The following is a 24312-nucleotide window of genomic DNA, read 5'->3' on the forward strand; positions in this document are numbered from 1 at the left end:
TCAACAAAAACTTATGAGACATGCAAAGAAACAGGAAGGCATGGAACACACAGAGGGAAGCCCAGACATTGGACTTACTAGAAAAAGACTTCAAATCAGCTATTATAAATACGTTCAAACAACTAAAAGAAACCACGTGGAAAGAATTAAACAGAAGTGGGAGAATGATGTCTCACCAAATAGAGAAATCACCACAGAATGTAAATTAGTGTTTTTAAAACACCCAAGTAGAAATTCTGAAGTGGAAATGTACAATAACTACAAAGAAAAATTCACTAGAGGGGCTCAACAGAAATTAGAACTTGACGAAGAAAGGATATTTGAAACAATAATAGCCCGAGCTCCCCAAATTTGATTCAAATCATTAATGTACACAAACGGGAAGCACAGAAACTCCAAAGAGGATGAACTCAAGGAAATCTTCACCGAGACACATTTTAGTCAAACTGTTGAAAATCAAAGACAATGAGAGAATGTGGAAAGCAGCAAAGAGAAACAGTTCACCACATACAAGGGACCCCCAGTAAGATTAACAACTGAGTTCTTGTCAGAAACCAACGGTACCAAAAGGTACTGAGAAGTCACAGTCGAAGGGGTTAAGAAAAAAGAAAAGGTTAACCAAGAATTTTCCATCCAGAAATACTATCCCTCAAAAATGATGGTGAAATAAAGCTGTCCCCTGATAAAGAAAAGCTGAGAGAATATATCGTCAGCAGATTCCCCTTACCAAAAAAAAGTATTAAAGGGAAATCCGCAAAAGACAGCAGGCAGTAACTCAAATCCTGATGAACAAATAAGAATACCACTAAAGGTAACTGCAAGGTCTGTTCTCGCCGAGTTTAAAAGGGAAGAAACTGAGGCCAGCACAACAAAATCCAATGCGAAGGAATTTATTTAGGCTCCCGGGCGAGGTTCTGCGGTCCGACAGGACGGGCCGAAGTCGCACGGACTCCTCTCGGACGTGGGGTTTTATAGGGAGTGAAACAGCTCGATTGGTTGTGCCCAAGGTGAGTGGGACAAAATGGTGGGGAGTGGGGCCCGCATGGAACAAAATGGCAGGCAGGGAGTGGGGCTCGGATGGGACAAAATGGTAGGCAGGGAGTGGGGTCATGATGGGACAAAATGGTATCGGGTAGGTCCTGGCGGGGCTTTTCTCCGGGCTCCCAGTGAAGCGGGGGTGTGTCCGAGCTCCCCGCGAGGGAGGGGGGTGTGTCCGAGCTCCCGGAGAGGGAAGGGGGTGTGTCTGAGCTCCCCGCGAGGGAAGGGGGTGTGTCCGAACTCTCCGCGAGGGAGGGGGGTGTGTCCGAGCTCTCCGCGAGGGAAGGGGGTGTGTCCGAGCTCCCGGCGACGGAGTGGGGAGGGAGTGGGGAGCGTCCGAGCTCCCGGCGAGGCAACCGGCCTTACAGTAACTAACTACACAGCACCAATAAAAGACTATAGGAATGTATTGTTATTTGTAACTCTTCCTTTCTTTTACCTGATTTAAAGGACAGTTGTTGCAAAAAGCAATCATTATAGATGGGTTTTAAAGGAATAAAGAAGTGCTTTTATGACAGTAGCACAAAGGAGAAGAGACTTGAGCTTTATAGGGTCACAGTTTTTGTATAATATTGAAATTAAGGTGGTATCAATCTGAACTAGATTCCTTTAAGTTAAAATGCGAACTGTAATCTGTGCAGCAACCACTAAGTAAACGACTCAAAAATACAATAAAGAAACAACAAGGAAATGAATAGAACATATGAGAAAACATCTGTTTAGCAGAAAAGAATACCTCAGTGCAGGGACAGAGGAACATTAAGACATGAGAAAGAAAATACAAAAAATGGCAGGCATAAATTCTACCCCAACAGTAATTACATTAAGTAATCACATTAAGTTCAGCGTGAATAGACTGAACAATACAAACGTGTTGTAAAGCAGATATTGGCAGGCTGTGATAAAAACATGATTGAACTAGATGCTGTCTACAAGACCCACACTTCAAAGGCACAGACAGTCAGAATGTAAAAGGAGGAGAAAATATGTACACTGAAAAGAGCAACCGCAAGAGAGCTGGAGTGGTTCTGTCAACCCCAGAAAAAAGTAGAGTTTAAAACACAAAATACGACTGGAGATAAGACATGAACATTCTGCAATTATAAAGGTGTGAACATGAAGATATATAAATTATAAATATGTTTGCACTGCACAACAGAACACCAAAATACCTGAAGTGAACACTGACAGAAATGAAAGGGGGAATAGATAATTTGGCAAACATAGTTTGAGACTTCAGTACCTTGCTTTCAATAATGAATAGTGAAGCTAGGCAGAGTATCACAACAAGGATATACTAGATTTGGAAAAGCACTACATCAAATGGACCTAACAGACATTTAGAGAACACTACACCCAACAACATCAGAATGTGTATTCCTCTCAAGTACACCTGAAATGTTCTCCGGGATAGACCATATGGTGGGCTATAAAACACCTTAATGAATGTAAAAGGATAGAAATAATATAAAATAGGTCCCGAACCACAGTGGAATGAAGTTACACATCGATAAAGCATACATTATTGGGAAATTCACGAGCATACAGAAATTAACAAACTCCTAAACAATTAAGGATCAGAGAAGAAATCAAAAGGGAAACTAGACAATACTTTTTGAGATATATGAAAATGAAGGCTCACCATGTCAAACTTTTGGGATGCAGTTAAGCAGTGCTTAGAAGAAAATGTATAGTTCTAAATGCTGATATTTAAAAAAATAAGAAATAGCTCAGGTCAATAACTTTACCCTCCACATTGAGGTGCTGGGAAAAAGAGCAAACTAAACCTAAGCAGATCAAAGAGAAAAGTGGACACTGATTAGAGCATCAATAATGAAATAAAGAATGGAAAAATAACAGAGATAAACCAACGAAACAAAAATCTGATTCCTTGCAGAGGTCAACAAAATTGACAAACTGTAAGCTAGATTAACCAAAGAGAAAAGTGAGGAGGCTCTATTTACTGAAATCAAGAAAGAAAGAGGAGACACTACTATCGACATTATGGAAATATAGAGGATTATAAAGGAATAATATGAGCAATGGTATGCCAATGGATTTGATGACTTAGATGAAATGGATGAATTTCTAGGCAGATACAAACCATGTAAACTGGCTTGAGGAGAAACAGACAAGATGAAGAGATCTATGAAAATGAAACAGAATGAATTAGTAATTAAAAAAAAAAAAAAAAAAAAAAAAGCCTACCCAGAAAAATAGACCAGGCTCAGATGGCTTCAATGGTTAATTGTACTAAATATGTAAATAAGAATTAATAGCAATTCTTCAATAATTCTTCCAAAAGAAAGAGAAGAAGAGGGAAAACTTCCTAACTCATAAGCCTGGCAACAAAATCATATATAGACTTGAAAGTAAAACAATGAATATGGACGGAAAAAAAAAAAAAAAACCCAACAAAATATTAGCAAACCAAATCCAGCAACATATAAAAATATTTATACTCAGTCACCAAGCAGCATTCATCTCAGGCATGCAAGGTTGCTTTAACATCCACACATCAATAAATGGATTTTATCATACGAAATCATTCAAAAAACATATGATCATCTCAACTTATGCAGAAGAAGCATTTGAAAAAGTTCAACACCCTGTCATGAGAAATACACTCAAAACAACTGGGAATAGAAGGGAATTTCCTCAAACTGATAAAGAGCACCTATGGAAACACCCACAGGAAATATCCTATTTAATGGCGGAAGACCAAATCTTTTACCCTTAATGTCAGAAACGGCACAAGGATGCCTGATGTAGCCACTACTACTCAACAATGTATTGAGGGTTGTGGCCGTGGTAATTGGTCTTCAGAAAGAAAGAAAAGGCATCAAGATGGGAAATAAAGACATAAAACTACCTCTATTAGCATACGGCATCATCTTGTAATCATAGAACCTTAAGGAATCCACTAAAACACTTTAAAGATAATAACTGAATTTGGCAAGGTGAAGGAATACAATGCCAATACACAAAAAATAATTTCTGTTTCTACAGAGTAGCAAAAAGTTCATTGAATACGAAATTAAGAAAACAATTCCATTTGCAATAGCATCGGAAATATTAAAATACATAGGAATAAACCTAACAGAAAGCGCAAAACTTATACTCTGCAAAACCATAAAGCATTGTGGAAACAAACTAAAGGACTTAAAATGTTGAAAGACAAATAATAGTTGGAGAGGTCAACACCCCATTTTCAGCATTGAACAGATCATCCAGACAGAAAGTCAGCAAAGAAACATCGGACTTAATCTGCACGATAGACCAAATGGACCTAATAGATCGTTACAGAACATTTCGTCCAACAGCTGTAGAGTGCACATCCTTCTCCTCAGCCCATGGATAAGTTCTCAAGGATAGACCATATGTTAGGCCACAAAACAAGTCTTGAAACATTCAAAATAATATCAAGTATCTTCTCTGACCACAGTGGAATAAAACTTGAAGCCAATAACAAGAGGAATTTTGGAAACTACACAAAAATGTGCAATTTAAAGAATGTATTCCCGAATGACCAGTGGTTCAATGAAAAAATTAAGAAGGAAATTGAAAAATGTCTTAAAACAAATGATAATGGAAACACAAACTACCAAAACCTATGGGTTGCAGCAAAAGCAGCACTAAGAGGGAAGCTTATAGTTGTAAGAACCTATATCAAAAAAAGTAGAAGAACTTCAAATAGACAACCTGACAACACATCTTAGGGAACTAGGAAAGCAAGAGCAAACCAAACTCAAAATTAGTAGAGGAAAAGAAATAATAAAGATTGGAGCAGAAATACATAAAATCGAAATGAAGAAAACAATGCAAAAGATCAAGGAAATGAAAAGTTGGTTTTTTCAAAAGAGAAACCAAATGGACCCACTTTTAGACAGAATAAATAAGAAACAAAAGAACCGGGTAAGTAAAATCAGGGATGACAAAGGAGCCATTACAACTGATACTGCAGAGATTCAAAGTATCGTTAGAGTCTACGGTAAGCAACTATATGCCTATAGATTGGAAAACCTCGAAGAAATGGATAAATTCCTACACACATACAACCTACAAAGATGGAACCGTGAGGGAATTCAAAACCTGAACAGAACAATAACAAGTAATGAGATGGAAGTCGTAACAAAAAGTCTCCCAGCGAAGTAAAGCCTGGAACCCGACGGCTTCACTGCTGAATTGTGCCAAACATTTAAAGAACAACAAATACTATCCCTACTCAAACAATTTCAAAAAGCAGGGGAGGAGGGAATACTTCCAAACTCATTCTACGAGACCAGTGTTTTCCTGAAACTAAAACCAAACAAAGACGTGCACGCGTGCACACACACACGCATGCACACACGTGCACACGCACACACTCACACACACACACACACCGAAAACTACTACAGGCCAATCTCGCTGATGAACGTTGATGCAAAAATCCTCAACAACGTACTCACTCACAAACCGAATTCACCAACACAGTAAAAAGATAATTCATCATGACCAAATGGGATTTATCCCAGAGTTGGAAGGATGATTCACCATATGCAAATCAATCAATGTGATGCATGATACCAACAGAATGAAGGACAAAAAAACATATGATAATTTCAATGGATGCTGAGAAAGCATTTGATAAAAATTAAACATCCCTTCATTATAAAAACTCTGAAGAAACTGGGTATAGAAGAAACATACCTCAGCACAATAAAAGTCACACATGACACATGCACCACTAGTATCATACTGAATGGGCAACAACTGAAAGCCTTTCCCCTAAGATCTGCAACATGACGAGGATGCCCACTTTCACCACTGTTATTCAACGTAGTACTGGAAGTTCTAGCCAGAGCAATCAGACAAGAGAAAGAACTAAAGGGTGTCGAAATTACAGAGGAAAAATTCAAATTATGCTTGTTTGCAGATGGCATAATCCTATATCTGGAAAAACCTAAAGACCCCACCAAAAAACTATTAGCACTGACAAACGAATTCAGTAAGGTCGCAGTATACAAAATCAACATACGAAAATCACTACCAACTGTGAACAATCTGGAAAAGAAATCAAGAAAGTAATTCCCTTTATAATAGCTATCAATAAAATAAAATAAAATACCTAGGAGTTAAACTTAACCAAGGAAGTGAAAACCTCTACAAGGAATGCTATAAAACACACTCATGAAGGAAATTGAAGGGGACACAAAAGTATGAAAAGATATTCCATGTTCATTGACTGGAAGAATTGGATTATTGTTAAAATATCCATACTATCCAAAACGATCTACAGATCCAATGCAATCCCTATCAACAAAACAATAAGATTTTTCGCTGAAATAGAAAATACAATCCTAAGATTTATGTGGAACCAAGAAAGACCCACAAGAGCCAAAGCTATCCTGAGCAAAAAGAACAAAACTGGAGGAATCATATTACCTGACTTCAAATTATACTACAGAGCTATAGTAACCAAAAAGGCATGGTACTGGCATAAAAACAGACATGCAGATCAATGGAACAGAATGGAGAACCAAGAAACAAATCCACACACCTACAGTGAACTCATTTCCCACAAAGGTGCCAAGAACCTACATTGGGGAAAAGAGTCTCTTCAATAAATGGTGCTGGGAAAAACTGGATATTCATACGCCAAAGGATGAAACTGGACCCCTATCTTTCAACTTATACAAAAGTCAAATTAAAATGGATTAAAGACTTAAATCTAAGACTTCAAACTATGAAACTACTAAAAGAAAACATAAGGGGAAGCTCTCCAGTATATTGCACTGGGTAAAGACTTCTTAAGTAATACCCCACATACACAGGCAACCAAAGCAAAAAAAAATGGACAAACGGGGTCACACCAAGTTGAAAAGCTTCTGCCACAGCAAAGGAAACCATCAACAATGAAAACAAAATAGACCATAGAAAACCATGGGAAAGAAAAAATCAATGAAACTAAGAGTTTCAAATGGAATCCTTTGTTCATCAACAAAGTAAAGAGACAAACCCACAGAATGGGAGAAAATGTTTGCAAACTACCCATCTAACAAGAGATTAACTATCACAATACATGAGGAGCTCAAATAACTCTATAGGGAAAAAGTGTAGTAATCTGACTGAAAAATAGGCAAAGAATCTGAATAGAAACGTTTCAAAAGAAGACATACAAATGGCAAACAGACATATGGAAAGGTACTCAACATCATTTAACAGACAAATGCAAACTAAAACTACAATGGGATAGGATAAACAGGACTTCATTAAAATCAAAACCTTTTTTTGCTGTAATGAATAATACCATCAAGAATGTGAAAAAAGTTTACGAAGCGTTTATCTAAGCAAAAGGAGGGAGTGTAATGAACGTCAGTCTCTCTAAAGAGAGATACAGGTCCAATGGCCAGGTAATACCAGTTGCCCCCATTCCTTTAGCCTTTAAGAAATCTGTTGACAAAAAGGAAAAAGAGAACTCTGTTACATATAACGCCGTATGAATGGGTTTTGCTAATTCTGAGATCCCTACCACTCACCTCTACCCGACTTTGGCCCCCTCCAGGAATACACATTCCCACATAAATGGTTTTGACTATTCATTCCGCTCAATATTTGTCCCAGATCTTTCCATTTTTTAATTTAAAAATAATATTTTCTCACACATTTTGGGCTGTTCCTGGTCAGAAACCAGCAGTAGTAGCCCTTTATGGCCCTGCAGTGTCAGTGGAACCTACTCTGAAAAAGCAGTCTTTCTGGGCAAGGGTTGAAAGTGGCGGAGTGCTGAACCTGGCTCTTACTGGAACTTAAGAGCCAACTATAAGATTTTCAAGAATTCTGTGAACCAGTTGCTAAATACAGCCATTATTAAAAACTAAATTATAGAAACTAACAATCATATCAATTATATTGAAAACAAACATGACATATGCTCAAAAAGAATCAATCCCTAATTATTTTTGTACATTGTACTCTTATCTGCGTTCCTGTGGTTATTTACATTTGTCGTATCTGAATGGTAAAAATACATCTCTTCCCAACTCTGCACTCACTGACATCACTTTGATATCTTGCATTCAGGAAATGCAACAACCCAGAGCGTTTTCCCCAACCTTCCTTCCCTAAGAGCCAGTTGCTAAACTTGTACCTGCACACTAGCGGTTGAAATTGAGCCACTCTACAGAAGCTCTGATGTGATGGATAGGCTCAGATCTAACCAGTGCTGTTATATGACATATGTGAGTCAAGACATAACTCACAGGGCTCTATACAGTGACGTTTTAAATGTGTGAACTGGGCTAGTACACAACTAAGGGAAGTACACGAAAAAGGTTTGATATTTAACAGTCACAAAGATGTCCTAAGATGCAAAAACTACATCATTATGAGACTTTCGAAAAACTGTGTGTGTTGTGGAGGGGTAGGGGGGACCAGGAAAACCGAAGGGCACAGGGAAAAGGGCCTCACTCCTTCCCCCAACGCCCATCACTTTATTTCTGTTTTTCCTCCCTCTTCTCATGCCACATCCTTTAACGAAAATATGCTTCCTCTTTTACCCAACTCAACCGTGGGACTGTGGTGTGCCTAGGACACAATTTCATAGCAGGATCTTAGTCCTCTCCCAGGTACTACCACTTCATTCCTCCAGAAATATGCGGACTTGTCCATCCATCACTGGGAATAGAGGGGATTTGGGATCACTTGTTTGAGTAACAAATCAGGGAAGGAAGGAAGGTGTGAGATGGACTTCAGTCTTGCTCTGAGTCTGAGTGGCTTTGCATGTTTGTTTCTCTGCCATCAGATCAAGAATATAAGAATACTGACTGCTCAGCGTCTCAAAAAAGAAAAGATCGGTTGTAACTGGATGTCATCCCAATCAATCGTCTTGGGTGAAGTACTGGCAGGGAAGAAAGGAGGGAGAAAATAGCATGGAAAAGGGCCCATATCCAGGCGTGTCCAATTGAGCTTTCTCTCTGCCTGGTGGGGGGTCTCCAGGTCTTCATTGGTTTAGAATATCAGCAGAGGACTGGGAAACCAGTGCAGGTAAGAAAGATGTGATCGATTACTACGTATTGTTACCCTGAGTAAGAAATAAAGGGACTATTTTGGAAAAACCCTCTGGTTGATGTTTGTCGCTTTGAGTTTTGAACCTTTTATTCAGTGCTTTATTAAAAATTGAATTACTAGCTAATTTAGGGTCTGGTAAAGACAAGGGAGTGTTTGCTGACCTTTGGCTTAAAATTTCCCCAAAACCACTTTCGCAAGCCACTTTCATTCTTTGAGCGTGTTTCCTCATAGGCAAAATGGCAACAATAATGCTTGGCTTGCAAAGTTACCGTGAGGCTGTATGTGCTTAGTGCGGTGAGCACAGAATAAATAAATAAAAGGTAGTGATGCTTCCTCATATTTCATGGGTCCTTCAAAAATAGGGTCTGAGTCTAATTCATTTCCCCTGTTTGATTCTTCTTATCCTGATTGGCCTCAGTTTCCCCCACTGTAAAATTCACCTTTGACTAGAATAAAACTGGCATTCCCATTGGCCAAAACTGTCCTTCATGGAAGTTTGGTTTGGCCCAGATATAGGGCTTAAAGAAGAAACCCGAGCCAACGTTTACAAGTTGAGCGATTTTATACAGAAATCTAGAATTCCACCTTCTCTTGAAAAAACAGTCAATTTGGCCACTTTGAGTCACTATCCCTGCATGGTAACAATTGCCTAGGGCCAAGCAGCAGCTGCCCACTTAGGTAGAGCATGCACTGTCAGTCTGGCCAGAGCCCCTCGGGCCTGCTCTGCTCATTTACATGATCTGCTTGATCCTGTGGGCATTGCCACTCGTGGCCCTCTGGACAACTGGAAACAGTCGGTGTCAGGCAGAGGGTAGGTACTTAACTGCTCAATGAATAAATACCCGACTCTTTTTCCTCTACCATTTTCTTATCTAGGCATGTTAAGAAATCCCAGTTATTGGATAAGGTGATTCTCACTCTGAAACATGAATTGAACAAATTGGTTAGAGTCGGGATAGTCTGGGTTATACTGTGGTAACAAACAACCCGTATATCACAGTGCCTTATAACAAGAAGGTTTTATTATTTGTTCACGTACATAAACCTAGACACAAAGTGAAAACATCTTCATGTTTCCACATGCATGGGTACACACGTAAGTGCACAGGTATGTCAGCAATCACAAGACGAATAAAAACTCTGGCATATGAACTCACACAGAACCCCACTGAGAGACTGATCAACTTAGATTGCACAATCCTGTCCTTGTGAGACAGATAAAGGGCCTAGCATCCAAAAGAGTAAGGGATAGAAGTACAAGAATATCCACCCTCAGCAAAGGAATCGCCCCATATAATAAAAAGCTTATAAAACACCTGAAGGCTCTGAAAAAAGATGTTAAGCATTTTGAACATTAACCATTTCGCACATTCAGAAACTGGATACCAAATAGGCAGTGCTCTATTGAGGCCTCCTCCTCTGGGTTCCTAGCTCAAGAGGGAGATGCCTCCCGCATGTCCAATAGGCAGCGAGATGGAGCTGGCTGGCCTGGGGCAGACAGAGGGGCTGGGAGGCTGGAATCCTTTATCTCCAGCAGGAGCTGTGGACAGAAAGGAGGGGGCCGGAGCCAGGTCACATCCACATCCCCTTCCAGGTCTACGATTTTTACATGTCCCGCCCAACCAAAGATTTGTCACCTGGACTGTTGCATAGACCTCTTCCTCTCTGATTTCCCCATCTCCCATCTTGCCTCCCCCAATCCCTCCATCAAAGCCACCACAACTCCTTTTGCTAAGCTCAGGGTCTCTGAAATTGTTCTCCCTAGCTCGGAAAACGTTCCCTGGCTCCTCACTACCCCGAGTTGCTGGCCCAGCCTCCTAAGCCTGACCTGTCAGACCTCTGTGATTGGTACCCTCTCCAGCCCCATCCCTTTCTGTTAGCACTCCCTCCAGGGTTGTATCTTCACTGACACACCATGCTCCATCCACCGTTTTGATCTGGGAATGCCTAGCCTTCCCCCACAGCCTCCCCAGTTCTTTATCCCCCCTCGGAGCTCCTCCAGCTCCTCCTCTCTGGGCACATCGTTAAAATTTGGCCGCAAAACACAGCTCGCCAAGGCATCCAGTCTCCACGTCGAGACTGGAAGCTCCCGGACGGCAGAGACCAGACCTCCTTCCAGACCAAGCCCTTTATCATCTCTGTATGTCCTCCCCAGACCACAGTAGGCCACAGGGGGCTGAGCATAGAACCTGGGATGAAAGTCAAGGGAGCCGGTTCTTCCACTTGATATGCTGCATGCCACCCTCAGGCCTTCTTTCTTGACATCGGGGCACTGGACGCTTGCTGTTGTGCACAAAGCTCAATAAACTGAAGATTCACTAAACAGCCCTCAACTACCATCTCGGGAGTCATCCTGAGGAGCTTGGGTGCTTGGCCCCAAGGAGATTCAACTTACTGACTCTGATTTTTCAGTTAGAACCTGCTTACCACGACGACCCCCATTCCCCAGCTATTCCCACTCTGTGTTCTCCTTTCAGGGAGCAGGCTACCTGGTGGGTTGCAGGGCTGGTGCAGGGAGACGGAGTCAGGAGGGGCCTGGGCGGAGTTTCTCAGAGTCAGCAGAGCCTCAGCAGCCTCCAGCTTCCGCTGCCACTCTGAGTGGGCAGAAACCAAAGCCTGGTCAGAGACTTTGGGGACCTGCAAAGGAAAGGGTGTGAGAGAATAGGCACTGGGAAACGACACCTCTTCCCAAGGCGACAAGTGCCCCTTCAGCCCCCTGTTCCCTCAACCTCCTCCCCCACCCCCACCAAGGCCTTCTGCTCTTCCCATCCACTAAGCTCCACCCCTCCCAGGGTTCTGGACCCCACTACTTTCCCAGGACCTGTGGCTGTAGTAGAAGAGGGTCAAGGGTGGCACAGGGCTGGAGGATCAGAGTTGAGCATCTAGAAACAAGGAAAGGAGAGGCCAGGGGATTAAATCCGCTGGCGGACACATCCTACTGGTAGACAGAGAGAGGGGCAGGATTTTGCAATATCTGGATGTGGGAATCCCAATGCCTGCTGGACCATTGGTCATTGTGACTGGGGCAAGTCCCTTCTCCTGCTTGTCCAGGTTTCTTTCCCATACCTCTTTTCCGTTACAGGGACACTTATTCCTACCAGCTTTTTCCTCCCAGGGCAATGATAAATATCGTGGGAAATTACAGGTGTCTGTGTTTTAATTTGCAAAGCACCTGGAGAGATGTTATTACTGTCCCTGCTCAGGGACCGGTTCTCACTTCCATATTGCCCAATCCTCATGGGTCTTGAAGGACAAACACGGCTCACCTCCAAGAACCTTTCTCTAATGGCCTCTAGGCTTTGCCCTGGGCCTCTGTGGCCCTTGTCAGCACGGACCCCACTTTTCAGCAGGACCTTCTACTTCTATCCCATCCACCTGTTTCATGTGAAACAACAACCCCCATTTGTTGAAGCCCTACTCTGTAGCAGGCCGTGTGCCAGTTCTCTTTTCAATGCTATGGGTATAGAATATTGTCCTCAGTACATCCATAGGGAAATGGAGGTTCAGACACATAAAGTCACTTGTCCAAAGTCTTAAAAATAGAAAATAGCAAAGCTAGGAGAGCCCTGTCCTTGCCCGTTAGTCTTAGATGCTACCTTGCTCTCCTCCTCCTCCTCCTCCCTCCTCCTCCTCCTCCTCCCTCCTCCTCCTCCCTCCTCCTCCTTCTCCTCCCTCCTCCTCCTTCTCCTCCTCCCTCCTCCTCCTCCTTCTCCCTCCTCCTCCTCCCTCCTCCTCCTCCTCCTCCCTCTTCCTCCTCCTCCTCCCTCCTCCTCCTCCCTCCTCCTCCTCCTTCTCCCTCCTCCTCCTCCCTCCTCCTCCTTCTCCCTCCTCCTCCTCCCTCCTCCTCCTCCCTCCTCCTCCATCTCCTCCCTCCTCCTCCTTCTCCTCCTCCCTCCTCCTCCTCCTTCTCCCTCCTCCTCCTGCCTCCTCCTCCTCCTTCTCCCTCCTCCTCCTCCTCCTTCTCCCTCCTCCTCCTCCCCCCTCCTCCTCCTCCTTCTCCCTCCTCCTCCTTCTCCCTCCTCCTCCTCCTCCTCCTCCTCCTCCTCCTCCTCCATTTCCCATGGCATCAGGAACAAGGTTAGGCACACAAGACACAACCTACTCCATGGTCCTCACACTACTCACATGCTGGGCAGGGCAGGGGCCCTGTGGGGATCCCCAGAAGGAGAAACCAGTTGCTGCTCCAAGGTCACTGGAGTACAGGGCAGAGACAAAGTTTCTGGGGCCTGGTCAAGCAGCAGAGCCCCTTGGGAGCTCCCCTGCAGGGGCAGAGAGCACATGTTGCAGTCAGGTACCAGGCCGGCCGTGGAGAGAGGAGGTGTGGACATCTTTTGGGATGAGGATAGGAGCCTAGAATGTCAGTGCTCTAAAGACCTTGAAGACCAAGCAGTCTTACCTTTCATTTTGCAACTGGGGAAATTGAGGCTCAGGGAGGAGAAGTGATTTTTCTGAAGGTCATATGGTGAGCTGATGATAGGATTGGAGATGAAACCCATGTCTTTGGGACACAGTGCAAGGTGTCTGGACAGTGGCTGGGTGGTAGCCTCCCCAGCCGGCCACCGACTCTCCTTACCTCCTCGGGGGCTGTGAAGATGTGGGTCTCGGACTGCCGCATGTTGTTCTCCTTCCCAGCTGCAAAAGACCAGGAACAGCTTTGGTGAGTCTTTCCCCCCAACCCCACCCTACTTCACCCCACCTCCAGTCTCAGGTCTCATCTCACCATGGAGCTCTTTGATTCCCCTGTCCCCCAGATCTCTCCTTCCTACAAACACTTGGTAGATAACACTGATGACATTTTACACCTGGGCAAACTAAGGTCCAGGGAGCAACTTGCCCCAGGTCACACTGCAATTCTGTGACAGGACTGGTGACAGAACTACTCATGCTTCCTCCACCCAAACTCTGGCTCCCTCCCTGGCCAGAAACACTCACTGAGAACTCCTGCTCTGATGGTTAAATTCCTGACACGGATGGGAGATTTGGGAGGGGCAGCCATACTCCTTCTCAGTCCTTGAGCCAGGTGTCTCTTTGGCTGTGCCCGCTGCTCCCTCTTCAAGGCACTCACAGCAGGCAAGGCCCTGAGGCGTTCTCTGAAGTAAAGGATTTCAGGGCAAAGGTTAGTCCCATTTAGAGGATGCCTGACCCCTCCCCGTCTCAGACACCATACTCATGAGAAGAGGACACAATTGTGACACTTGCAGGCCTGGAAGAGGCAGAAATGCTTGTGGCCACTGATTTGGGTGGGCAGTGATGCTGTGGTTGTGGTAGAGGTCACAGCGACCTGTAACTCTTCTGGGGCCAAGTTCAGTCCCAGTCCCCCATGGTGCTCCAGTCTCACACCCTGTGGTGCATTCAGAGTCAGAGGGGCAGCAGGGTGCAGCAGGTATTTCTTTGGGATCCATGGTTCCAGGGTCAGGAGCGGAGGTCAGAATGGCCACATGATCCCCTACCCGCAACGTACTTCCTCTGCACTTGGAAAACCCTATCTGAGGTGGCTGAATGCTTCTCCATCCTTCTGACCACTGGAATCAGATTGCCTTCCCTCCCCCTCTCCTCCCATGGTTTTCACCAACCTTCATTGCGACCTCCTTGTTCATGTTGCCTCCTTCCCAGAAAGCCTCACTCACACATAGCCCCTTCCCAAGAAACTCTTGTCATGGATCCTGTACCCATTCAATCCAGTTATCATTCTCCTTGCTTACCGAACCTTCACCATAGACCCCATTTTCAGGGATGCACATGCACTCCCGTTCCCTCTTCCACCATTACTACACCCGCTTTTTGTGTATCATCCTGCACTCTGCCAAATCCAACTCTCAGTCCTGGCATCCACTTCAATTCTCTTCCGAACCTTCTGTATTCATTCATTCCCCACACGGGGTTTTGTGCCCCCAGCACTCAATTCTGTTGTAGTCTCTCCTATGTCCTATATTCAATTTTCCCCTCACATTTCATGCTGATTCATGCTGATTTTTTTTCTTGCACCCCCACCTTACACTTAATTATTCCCTTGCTCCCCCTTTAAGCTGATTTCCCTCTTGTACCCCATGAAATCATATTGTTCTCCTGGATCCCTGGCCCTCTTTCAATTATTATTTTCATTCATCCCTTCATGCATCCCCTTGATTCTTTTTTTTTTTTTTTTTTTTTTTTGCTTTGTATTTTATTTTATTTATTTTATTTTTATTTTACTTTAGGTGCATACTGTCTCTGGCATTTCTCCCCATGTTATCCCTCCCCACCCCACGCTGTCTCTCCTCTACCCACCCCCAACTGCCCCCAGTGTGTGATGCTCCTCTCCCTGAGTCCACATGGTCTAATTGTTCAACATCCACCTATGAGTGAGAACATGCGGTGTTTGATTTTCTGTTTTTGTGTCGGTTTGCTGAGAATGATGGTTTCCAGATTCATCCAAGTCCCTACAAAGGACATGAACTCAAGGTTTTTTATGGCTGCGTAGTAGTATTCCATGGTGTATATGTACCACATTTTCTTGTTGCTCAGGCTGGAGCGCAATGGCAGATCTCGTCTCACTGCAACCTCTGCCTCCGGGATTCAAGTGAGTCTCCTGCCTCAGCCTCCCGAGTAGCTGAGATTACAGGTGTCTGCCATCATGCCTGGCTAGTTTTTTGTATTTGTAGTAGAGGTGGGGTTTCATCATGTTGGCCAGGCTGCTCTTGAACTCCTGACCTCAGGTGAGTCACCCTCCTCGGCCTCCCAAAGCGCTGGGATTACAGGCGTGAGCCACCGCGCCCAGCCGATTCCCTCGATTATTCATTCAGCAGACATCTGGTGAGCCCCCTATGAAGTCTCAGGTTCTGATCTAGCCCATAGGGAACTCCTAGGGCAGTAGTGTTTCTCTGGGGCTGACCCTCTGTGCTTTCAGGCAAACCCACACGTTCCCTCCACAGCCTCCCCAAAATCTTCCATACTCCTCCCCACACTTCAACAATTGTGCTTGAGCACACCACCTCCCCCCACCCCCACCCCACCCCACACACCCAGTCCCAACCGCCCCAGAATGCGCCACTTCCTCAGGAAGGCCAATCATTCACTCTCTCCTCGACCTCTGAATCAAAAGCAGTTCCATGAGCCCTGCCTCATTGGCCAAAGGCCAGGGCTCAGGGGGCTGGAGCAAGGGGTCCTCCCAAAAGGGGTTCTGGGAGAGCTGAGGGTGGAACGGGACATCAGGAGAAGATGGGGGTTCCCTGCTGAGGTAGCAGAGAGGGGAAGGGTTTGGGAATCTGGCTCAGGAGGGTGGGAGGAAATAGGAGGCGTGGGGAACAAACATTTAATTCTGATGTCAGCCTGCGGTTACCCCAGCCTCTAGCAAGTCAGAATCAGTCAGAGGGGCTGAGGGAAGACCCGGCTTCTTCTTCCCTTCTCTCCCTTGCCACAAAGGCCGGTGAGCTCTTGTACTGCCTTCGACCTCCCGCCCCTGTGGCTGGCGACCAATGAACTTCGAGATCTCTTGCCGCTCACGCTCTGAGGCCACGCCCCCTCACAGCCCTCTAGCTTCTCCTGTTCGCTGTACTAGATCAGTCAAGAAATCCTGAGGTGAAAGCTGAGCTTTACGCTCCCCAAGGCTTGTTTCCCAGATTAGTCTCCGTTTGAGTGTGAAATATTTTGTGTGCATGCATTTTTAACTCATGTACTTGGTATTCTGTAATTTACCTTTTAAAAATTCAGCATGTGATTAAAGATCGATGATCCATATTTCTATGCCGCGGATTCCCAATCAGTGGTGACTTTGCAACCCCCAAGAAACAAAGCCTGGCGACACTTTCGTCCATATTTGTGTGCCTCTGTTTATGAACTCCCTGTTACGTTCCGCAGATAAATGTGTCTATTCCTGTACCACTACTACATCGTCTTAAATTTTTTCACTTCATAATACATCTTGACATCTGCTAGGGCAAGTCTCTGCATGGTATTCATCATCTCCAAACACATCTTTGCTATTCTTTGCCTTTTGTCCTCCTGCATAAATTAGTATGCAATATCAAGTCTCCTCCAGACTTGGTTGTAACAGATTTGGATTGCATTTTCACTGAATCTATGGATCAGTTAGGGGAGAAACCACTATCTGTAGAATACTCAGCCTTCCTATTCACCAACTTGGGATGTCTCCACTTATGTGGGTCCTTAATGTTTTAATGTTTCAGTTTAGCTTTTAGTTTTATCTTTGGCACATTTAGGTCTTGCACATCATTTATTGTATTTATCCCAAGATACTGTAGATTGTTGCTGTTCTTGTACTTGATGTCTGTTTAAAATGACAATTTCTATTTGGATCTAATTTACAAAAATGCTTTTAATTTTTCAAAACGTGACTTGATCTTAAAGCCAGGCAACATGCCAAACTCTATAGGTGTTCTGAAGTTATCTGTGAGTTTACAAGTAGTAGAAATAGAATTGAACTTACGGTTTTCCGTTTTGTTTTGTTTTGTTTTTTGACTGTGCTGGCTAGGAAGCCTAGTACAAGATCTGACAGTGACAGCAAAATTGGGCTTATTTGGATTGCTCCTGATTTTAGAGAAATGCTGCCAGCATTTCCATATTAAAATAGTTTCCTTGTGTTTTCCTTTCCTTTCCTTTCCTTTCTGTTCCCTTCCTTTCTTTTCCTTTCCTTTCGTCCTTCCTTCCATTCTTCTTCCTTTCTCCCTACACTAACCCACCATTCCCTTCCTGCCCTTTTCTTTTTCCTTTCCGTTCCATCCCTATTCCTGTTCCTTTTTCCTTTCCTTTCCTTTCCTTTCCTCTCCTTTCCTTTCCTTCCTTCTTCCTCTCTCCCTACACCACCACACCACCCCCTGCATGTCTTATGCCTTTTGTCCTTCTGCATAAATTAGCATGCAATGTCAAGTTTCCCAGAGACTCTATTGTAACAGACTTGGATTGCATTTCCGCTGAATCTATGGATCAGTTAGGGGAGAATCCACCATTTGTAGAATACCCAGCTTAGGGTAACTTCGAGATTTTTTCCAAAACCTTCAGCAAGGTTTAACTCATAATCCAAAATGTAAAAAAATTATAAATGTATATCTTAATGAGTTTTCTATTTCTTTCTTTCTTTTCTTTCTTTCTTACCCTTTTTCCCTCCCTCCCTCCCTCTCTCCTTCCCTCCCTCCCTCCCTCCCTCCCTTCCTTCCTTCCTTCCTTCCTTCCCTTGGGTTGCTTTCTTTATTTGATTTGTAAACAAAGAAGAAGCGAAAAAGAAGCCCCTCACTCTGTCACCCAGGCTGCTGTAGTACAGTGTCGTGATCTTGGCTCACTGCAACCTCCACCTCTTGGTGTCAAGCAATCCTCCTGCCTGAGCCTCTCAAGTAGCTGGGACTACAGGCACATGCCACCATGCCCAGGTAATTTTAGTCTATTTTGTAGAGACGGGGTTTCGCCATGTTGCCCAGGCTATCTTGAACTCCTGGGCTCAAGCAATCTGCCCGACAAAATTGCTGGGATTACAGGTGTGAGCCACCATGCCAGGCCTCTTAATGAGTTTTCAAAAATTAAACATGCACATGCAATTAGTATCTAGAGCAAGCAACAAAATATATGGGCAACACACAAACCTCTCTCGTGCCCCCTTCCTTTTATAGCTTTGCTAATGTCAAACCTACCTTCCTCTCCCATAGTAAATGTTAACAGCTATGGTGTGTTTTTTATTTCATTTTTTTGTATATGCTACATTAAAACACCTAAACTAAAACACTAGCGTGCATCAGAATCACCCAGAGGGCTTGATAAAACACAGATTTCTGAGCTCCATATCTGTATTCTCAGATGACAAGATCTGGGGTGGGACCCAGAGCTTGCTTTTCTAACAAGTTCCCTGGTGATGCTAACGCTGCTGGTAGGGGACCACATTTTGAGAACGACAGCACAAGAGAGGATAGCATAAGGAACCTCCAAATATCCATCTCCCAGCTGCAACCATTAACAACTCATGGCCAACCACATTTCTTACATATCCTGTCCTCTCCCCCTCATCCAGATTATTTTCAAGCAAATATCAGAAATCAAAAAGGTACAAAAATCATATGTGGATATCTTAGTGTATCTTATTTGATTTGGAAACATTTCAGTGCATAACTCTAAATATGAGGAATCGATTTTCCTCAACGTTTTATTTTGAAAATACACAAAGCTGAGGCGGTAATACAGTGAAAAATATTTTGCCTAGATTCACGTTATCTCATTGCTTTATCTCCCAGTATTCCTTTTCTTGCTTAACCACGTAACAGTTCCAAACACTTCACCCAGTTACTTCAGCATGTACCTCCTAAGTACTAGAATGTACTCCAATGAAACCACAGTGCCACTATCACGTTGAAGAAATGTAACAATGAAGGGGCACTATTATCCAAGTCCACATACAGTCCATATTAAATTTGACCAAATGTCCCAATAATACCCTTTTGAAAGATTTTTGGGGGGATCAACAATCCAGTCAAACGTGATACGCTGCACACAGTTGTCATGTCTCTTTAGTGCCTTCTAATTGCAAACAGCACCCCAACCAATTTTTTAAACCTTGACGATGACATTTTTTTCCAGAGCCGAGGCCCGTTGTCTTGTAAAGCGTCCCACAATACGGGTTGGCCTGATATTTGCCTCTTGTCTATATTTATGTTTGACACTTTGGGTATGAATATTAAGTAGGTGATGAGTAGTTCACATTATATCACATATGGAGGCTCCTAATGCCAGTTTCTCTGGTTACCGGTGATGCTGTTTGTATTCATCAGTTTTATCACTTAATTAAGGTATTTGTCAGACAGAGTACTACATGGTGAAGGTACTTATGTCCCTCTATGATTAACAAGTAGTCTGTGGCATGATATTTCGATGACATGCAGATATTCTGTTCTCCAACAAAAGTTTACCTCTTGGCCTTAGTATTCATTCCAGGCTCTTGCCTGAATTGATTATTACTTTGTCCGTTAAAAAAAATGGTGATTTTTCTAATTCTATAATTCATTTCTGCTTTTATGCATGGGCATTTTGATGTAAAAAAGCTCATCTCACCCCCTTGCCCACCTTGTTGTTGTTGATGTTGCATTTGCTGCGACAGAGAAAGTGCACAAGCTGTTTATTTGCTTTGTTGGAAGAAATGTAAAGAGAATGAAGTGGACAATGTTAAGAGAAATGTAAAAAAAAAAAATACATGATGAATTTGATAAGAATGTTCTCTCTAACAGTCTAATCAGATTGACAAAATTTGTTGCCCGAAATTAGAATTAATTGGTCAGCAACAGCAAAAAAGCAGTTCATGATAATTATTAAGAGGGTCTGAGGTTATTAATTTGGCCAATTAAAAAATGGCTTGAATCTTGTAGAACACACACACACACACACACACACACACACACAGACACACACACATTAGGTGGAGACATCGTAAAAAGATACTGTTATTTCAGTTACATAACACATAATAGAAAACTGTGAGTCTATATATAATATTTTACAAAAAGCAGAAGACCTTCAACTAAGTCACCATGCAAATGTCCACGTAATACGAGATCTTTCTAACAATATGGAAGAATAGTTGATTCAAAGTCTGAAAAATTTCAACTACCTTACTTTCAGCATTACCTAAATCACGAGAAATTTTGTCTCCAAGAACTTTCCAATTTGCAAAGACATGCTTGTAGCATGAATAATTGAACTCATAGTGCAGTCATTTGGGTATCATTTCTACCTCTTAGAAAGGAAATTGAGTTAATTGTGAAAGACATTGCAGAAACTAGTTTCTATGATGAAAGACAGGGATCTGGCTGTTAGTTCAAAAATTAAATTTTGTTGCGATTTAAATCAAGAGTCCGATGTTTCTTTTATTTCTGCTCGCCACTGTATGATTCACGTTGCAAACATAAGGGTTTAGCTTCCTAAAGTCAACTATATGAAAAGTTTCGTAACTATAGTTATTAAAGTCATTCAGTAAATATGTACGAAGGCAGCGAATCATCGTGGGCTTATTTTGTCAGTCTTTCTTGAGGTATGTGTGTTTTATGAGTCTTCTTAAAGACCTCAGGCTTTATGTCATTGATTTTCTCTATTATTTTTCGGGTTTACATTTCATTGATTATTTTACCCATCTTTCACATTTCCTTCCTTCTGCTTCTTTTGCTCTTCTTTTTCTAGTTTAGGGTAGTGACATCATAGATTACTGCTTTGATAATTTTCCATTTGTCTAATGGAAGCACTCAATGGCATCAATTTTCCTTTTTAATAAAGGAAAATTGCTTTAGCTTTGCACCGCAGATGTTGACATGTTTTGTAATCATTTCCATTCTGTTCAATTCACTTTTTGAAGGCCTGGAAGACTTAAGTCTTCATCGTTCTTTTTATTTAAATTGGCAAATAAAAATGGTATATATTTATGTTGTACAACATGATGAATGAATGAAACCTATGGCTATACATAAAAGATAGCATTTTTCTCATTAAATATATATAATATATATATGTAATATATATATTATATATTACATATATATGTAATGTATATTATATACATAATATATATATTATATATATAATATGCCAGCAATCCTATATATGTATTATTCATAATGTACATATTATATATATTATATCCTAATTATATATATAATATATAATATTATACATAATATACATAATATCCCATATATATATATAGGATTGCTGGCAAGATGGGCAAATAGGAACAGTTCCTGTGCACGGCTCCCAGCCAGAGCCACACAGAAGGTGGGTGATCTCCGTATTTCCAACTGAGTACGTGGTTCATCTCGTTGGGGCTGGCTGGACAATGGGTGCAGCCCAATAAGGGTGAGCTGAAGCAGGGGGAGGTGCCGCCTCACCCAGGAATCTCAAGGGGCCAGGGAACTCCCTCTCTCAGCCAAGGGAAGCCATTAGGGACTGTTCCCAACACTCCGGCCCAGACACCGTGTTTTTCCCATGGTTTTCACAATCCGCAGACCAGGACAATCCCTCTGGTGCCTACAACACCAGGGCCCCGGGTTTCCAGCACAAAATTGGGTGGCCGTTTGTGAAGACACTGAGCTAGCCACAGCAGTTTTTTTTTTTTTTTTTTCTTCATACCCCAGTGGCGCCTGGAACACCAGCAAGACAGAACCGTTCACTCCCCTGAAAAAGGGGGCTGAAGCCAGGGAGCCAAGTGATCTGGCTCGGTGGGTCCCACCCCTACGAAGACCAGCAAGCTAAGATTTACTGGCTTGAAATTCTCACAGCCAGAGCAGTCTGAGCTCCACCTGGGACATTCGAGCTCAGCGGGGGGGAGGGGTGTCCACCACTGCTGAGGCTCCAGTAGGCAGCTTTAACCTGGCCTGCATAAACAAAGTTGCCAGGAAATTTGAACAGGGCGGAGCCCACGGAAGCTCAGCAAGGCTTCCGTAGGCAGACTGTGTCACTGGACTCCCTCCTCGCTGGGAAGGGCATCTCTGAAAAAAGGCAGCAGCCTGTCAGGGACTTATAAATAAAGACCCCACCTTCCCGGGACAGAGCACCTGGGAAAAGGGGCGGTTGTGGGTATAGAGCTTCAGCAGACTTAAACATCCCTGCCTGGCAGCTCTGAAGAGAGCAGTGGATTTTCCAACATAGCGTTTGAGCTCTGATAAGGGTCAGACTGCCTCCTCAAGTGGCTCCCTGACCCCCATGTATCCTGATTGGGAGACACCTCCCAGCAGGGACCGACAGACACCTCATACAGGAGAGCTCTGGCTGGCATCTGGCAGGTACCCTTCTGAGATGAAGCTACCAGAGGAAGGAACAGGCAGCAATCTTTGCTGTTCTGCAGCCCCTGCTGGTGATTGCCAGGCAAGCAGGGTCTGGAGTGGACCTCCAGCAAACTCCAGCAGACCTGCAACAGAGGGACCTGACTGTTAGAAGGAAAACTAACAAACAGAAAGAAATACTTTCAACATCAACAGAAAGGATGCCCACTCAGAGACCCCATCCAAAGGTCACCAGCTTCAAAGGCCAAAGGTAGATAAATCCACAAAGTTGGGAAGAAACCAGAGCAAAAAGGCTGAAAATTCCAAAAACCAGAACGCCTCTTCTCCTCCATCACAACTCCACACCAGCAAGGGAATTCAAAACTGGACGGAGAATGAGTTTGACGAACTGACAGAAGCAGGCTTCAGAAGGTGCGTAATGACAAACTTCCCTGAGCTAAAAGACCATGTTCTAGCCCAATGCAAGGAAGTTAAGAACCTTGAAAAAAGGTTAGACCAAATGCTAACTAGGATAACCAGTGTGGAGGAGAACATAAACGACCTGATGGAACTGAAAACACAACATGAGAATTTCGTGAAGCATACACAAGTTTCAATAGCTGAATTCATCAAGCATACGAAAAGATATCAGAGACTGAAGATCAACTCAATGAAATAAAGCGAGAAGACAAGATTAGAGAAAAAAAAGACTGAAAAGAAATGAACAAAGCCTCCAAGAAATACGGGATTATGCGAAAAGACCAAATCTACGTTTGATTGGTGGACCTGAAAGTGATGGAGAGAATGAAACCAAGTCAGAAAACACTCTTCAGGATATCATCCAGGAGAACTTCCCCAACCTAGCAAGGCAGACCAACATTCAAATCCAGGAAATACAGAGAACACCACAAAGATACTCCTCGAGAAGAGCAACCCCAAGACACATAATCATCAGATTTGAAAAATATATAAATGACAACTGACAGTTTATAACAAGTTGACTTGAAAGCGGAATGATGTTTATAACATACATGTGTAATAGCATATGTAGAGATAAAATGCGTAAGAATAACACTACCAAAAAAAAAAAGACAGAAGAAAAGTAAGGTATACTCTAGTGAGGTTCAAACACTGTATGTGAAATGGTACACATTACTTGAAGAGAGAGTGTGATAAGTTGAGCATGCATATTGTAAGCCCTAGAGCAACCATTTAAATAAATTAAAATAGATATATCTAATAAGACAGTAGTGAAGACAAATGGAATCTTAAAACGCCCAACCAAAACGTGATGAGATGAAAAAAATGGATGAAAGGAGTAAAGAACAAATGGGAAAATAGAAAACAAACATCATGCTCATAGATTTAAACAAAATATATTTGCGCCCATCAAATTCATTTTTTATCTCAAGGAACTAGGAAAAGAAGAACAAACTAACTCCAAAGATAGCAGAGGGAGTGAAATAATAAAGATTAGAGAAGAAATAAACAAAATAGAGAATAG

General features: G+C 42.9%; 1 protein-coding gene across 1 annotated transcript in view; it reads right to left on the minus strand.

The window, feature by feature from the left end:
- Positions 1 to 10087: 10087 nt before the first annotated feature.
- DMRTC1B (DMRT like family C1B) overlaps positions 10088 to 24312 on the minus strand; it is a 42041-nt gene continuing 27816 nt past the window's right edge. Inside the window, exons 3-8 of the mRNA XM_064368917.1 lie at positions 14020 to 14177; positions 13661 to 13719; positions 13213 to 13346; positions 11909 to 11969; positions 11577 to 11724; positions 10088 to 10627 (exon numbers count right to left, since the gene is read on the minus strand). Coding sequence (XP_064224987.1) covers positions 10515 to 10627; positions 11577 to 11724; positions 11909 to 11969; positions 13213 to 13346; positions 13661 to 13719; positions 14020 to 14083 — 579 coding nt within the window. The 5' untranslated portion in view covers positions 14084 to 14177 and the 3' untranslated portion in view covers positions 10088 to 10514. The remainder of the gene's footprint in view (positions 10628 to 11576; positions 11725 to 11908; positions 11970 to 13212; positions 13347 to 13660; positions 13720 to 14019; positions 14178 to 24312) is intronic.

Source organism: Aotus nancymaae, unplaced genomic scaffold (assembly GCF_030222135.1).
Source record: "Aotus nancymaae isolate 86718 unplaced genomic scaffold, 86718_ANA_hifiasm-v0.15.2.pri h1tg000081l, whole genome shotgun sequence".
Taxonomy (NCBI): domain Eukaryota; kingdom Metazoa; phylum Chordata; class Mammalia; order Primates; family Aotidae; genus Aotus; species Aotus nancymaae.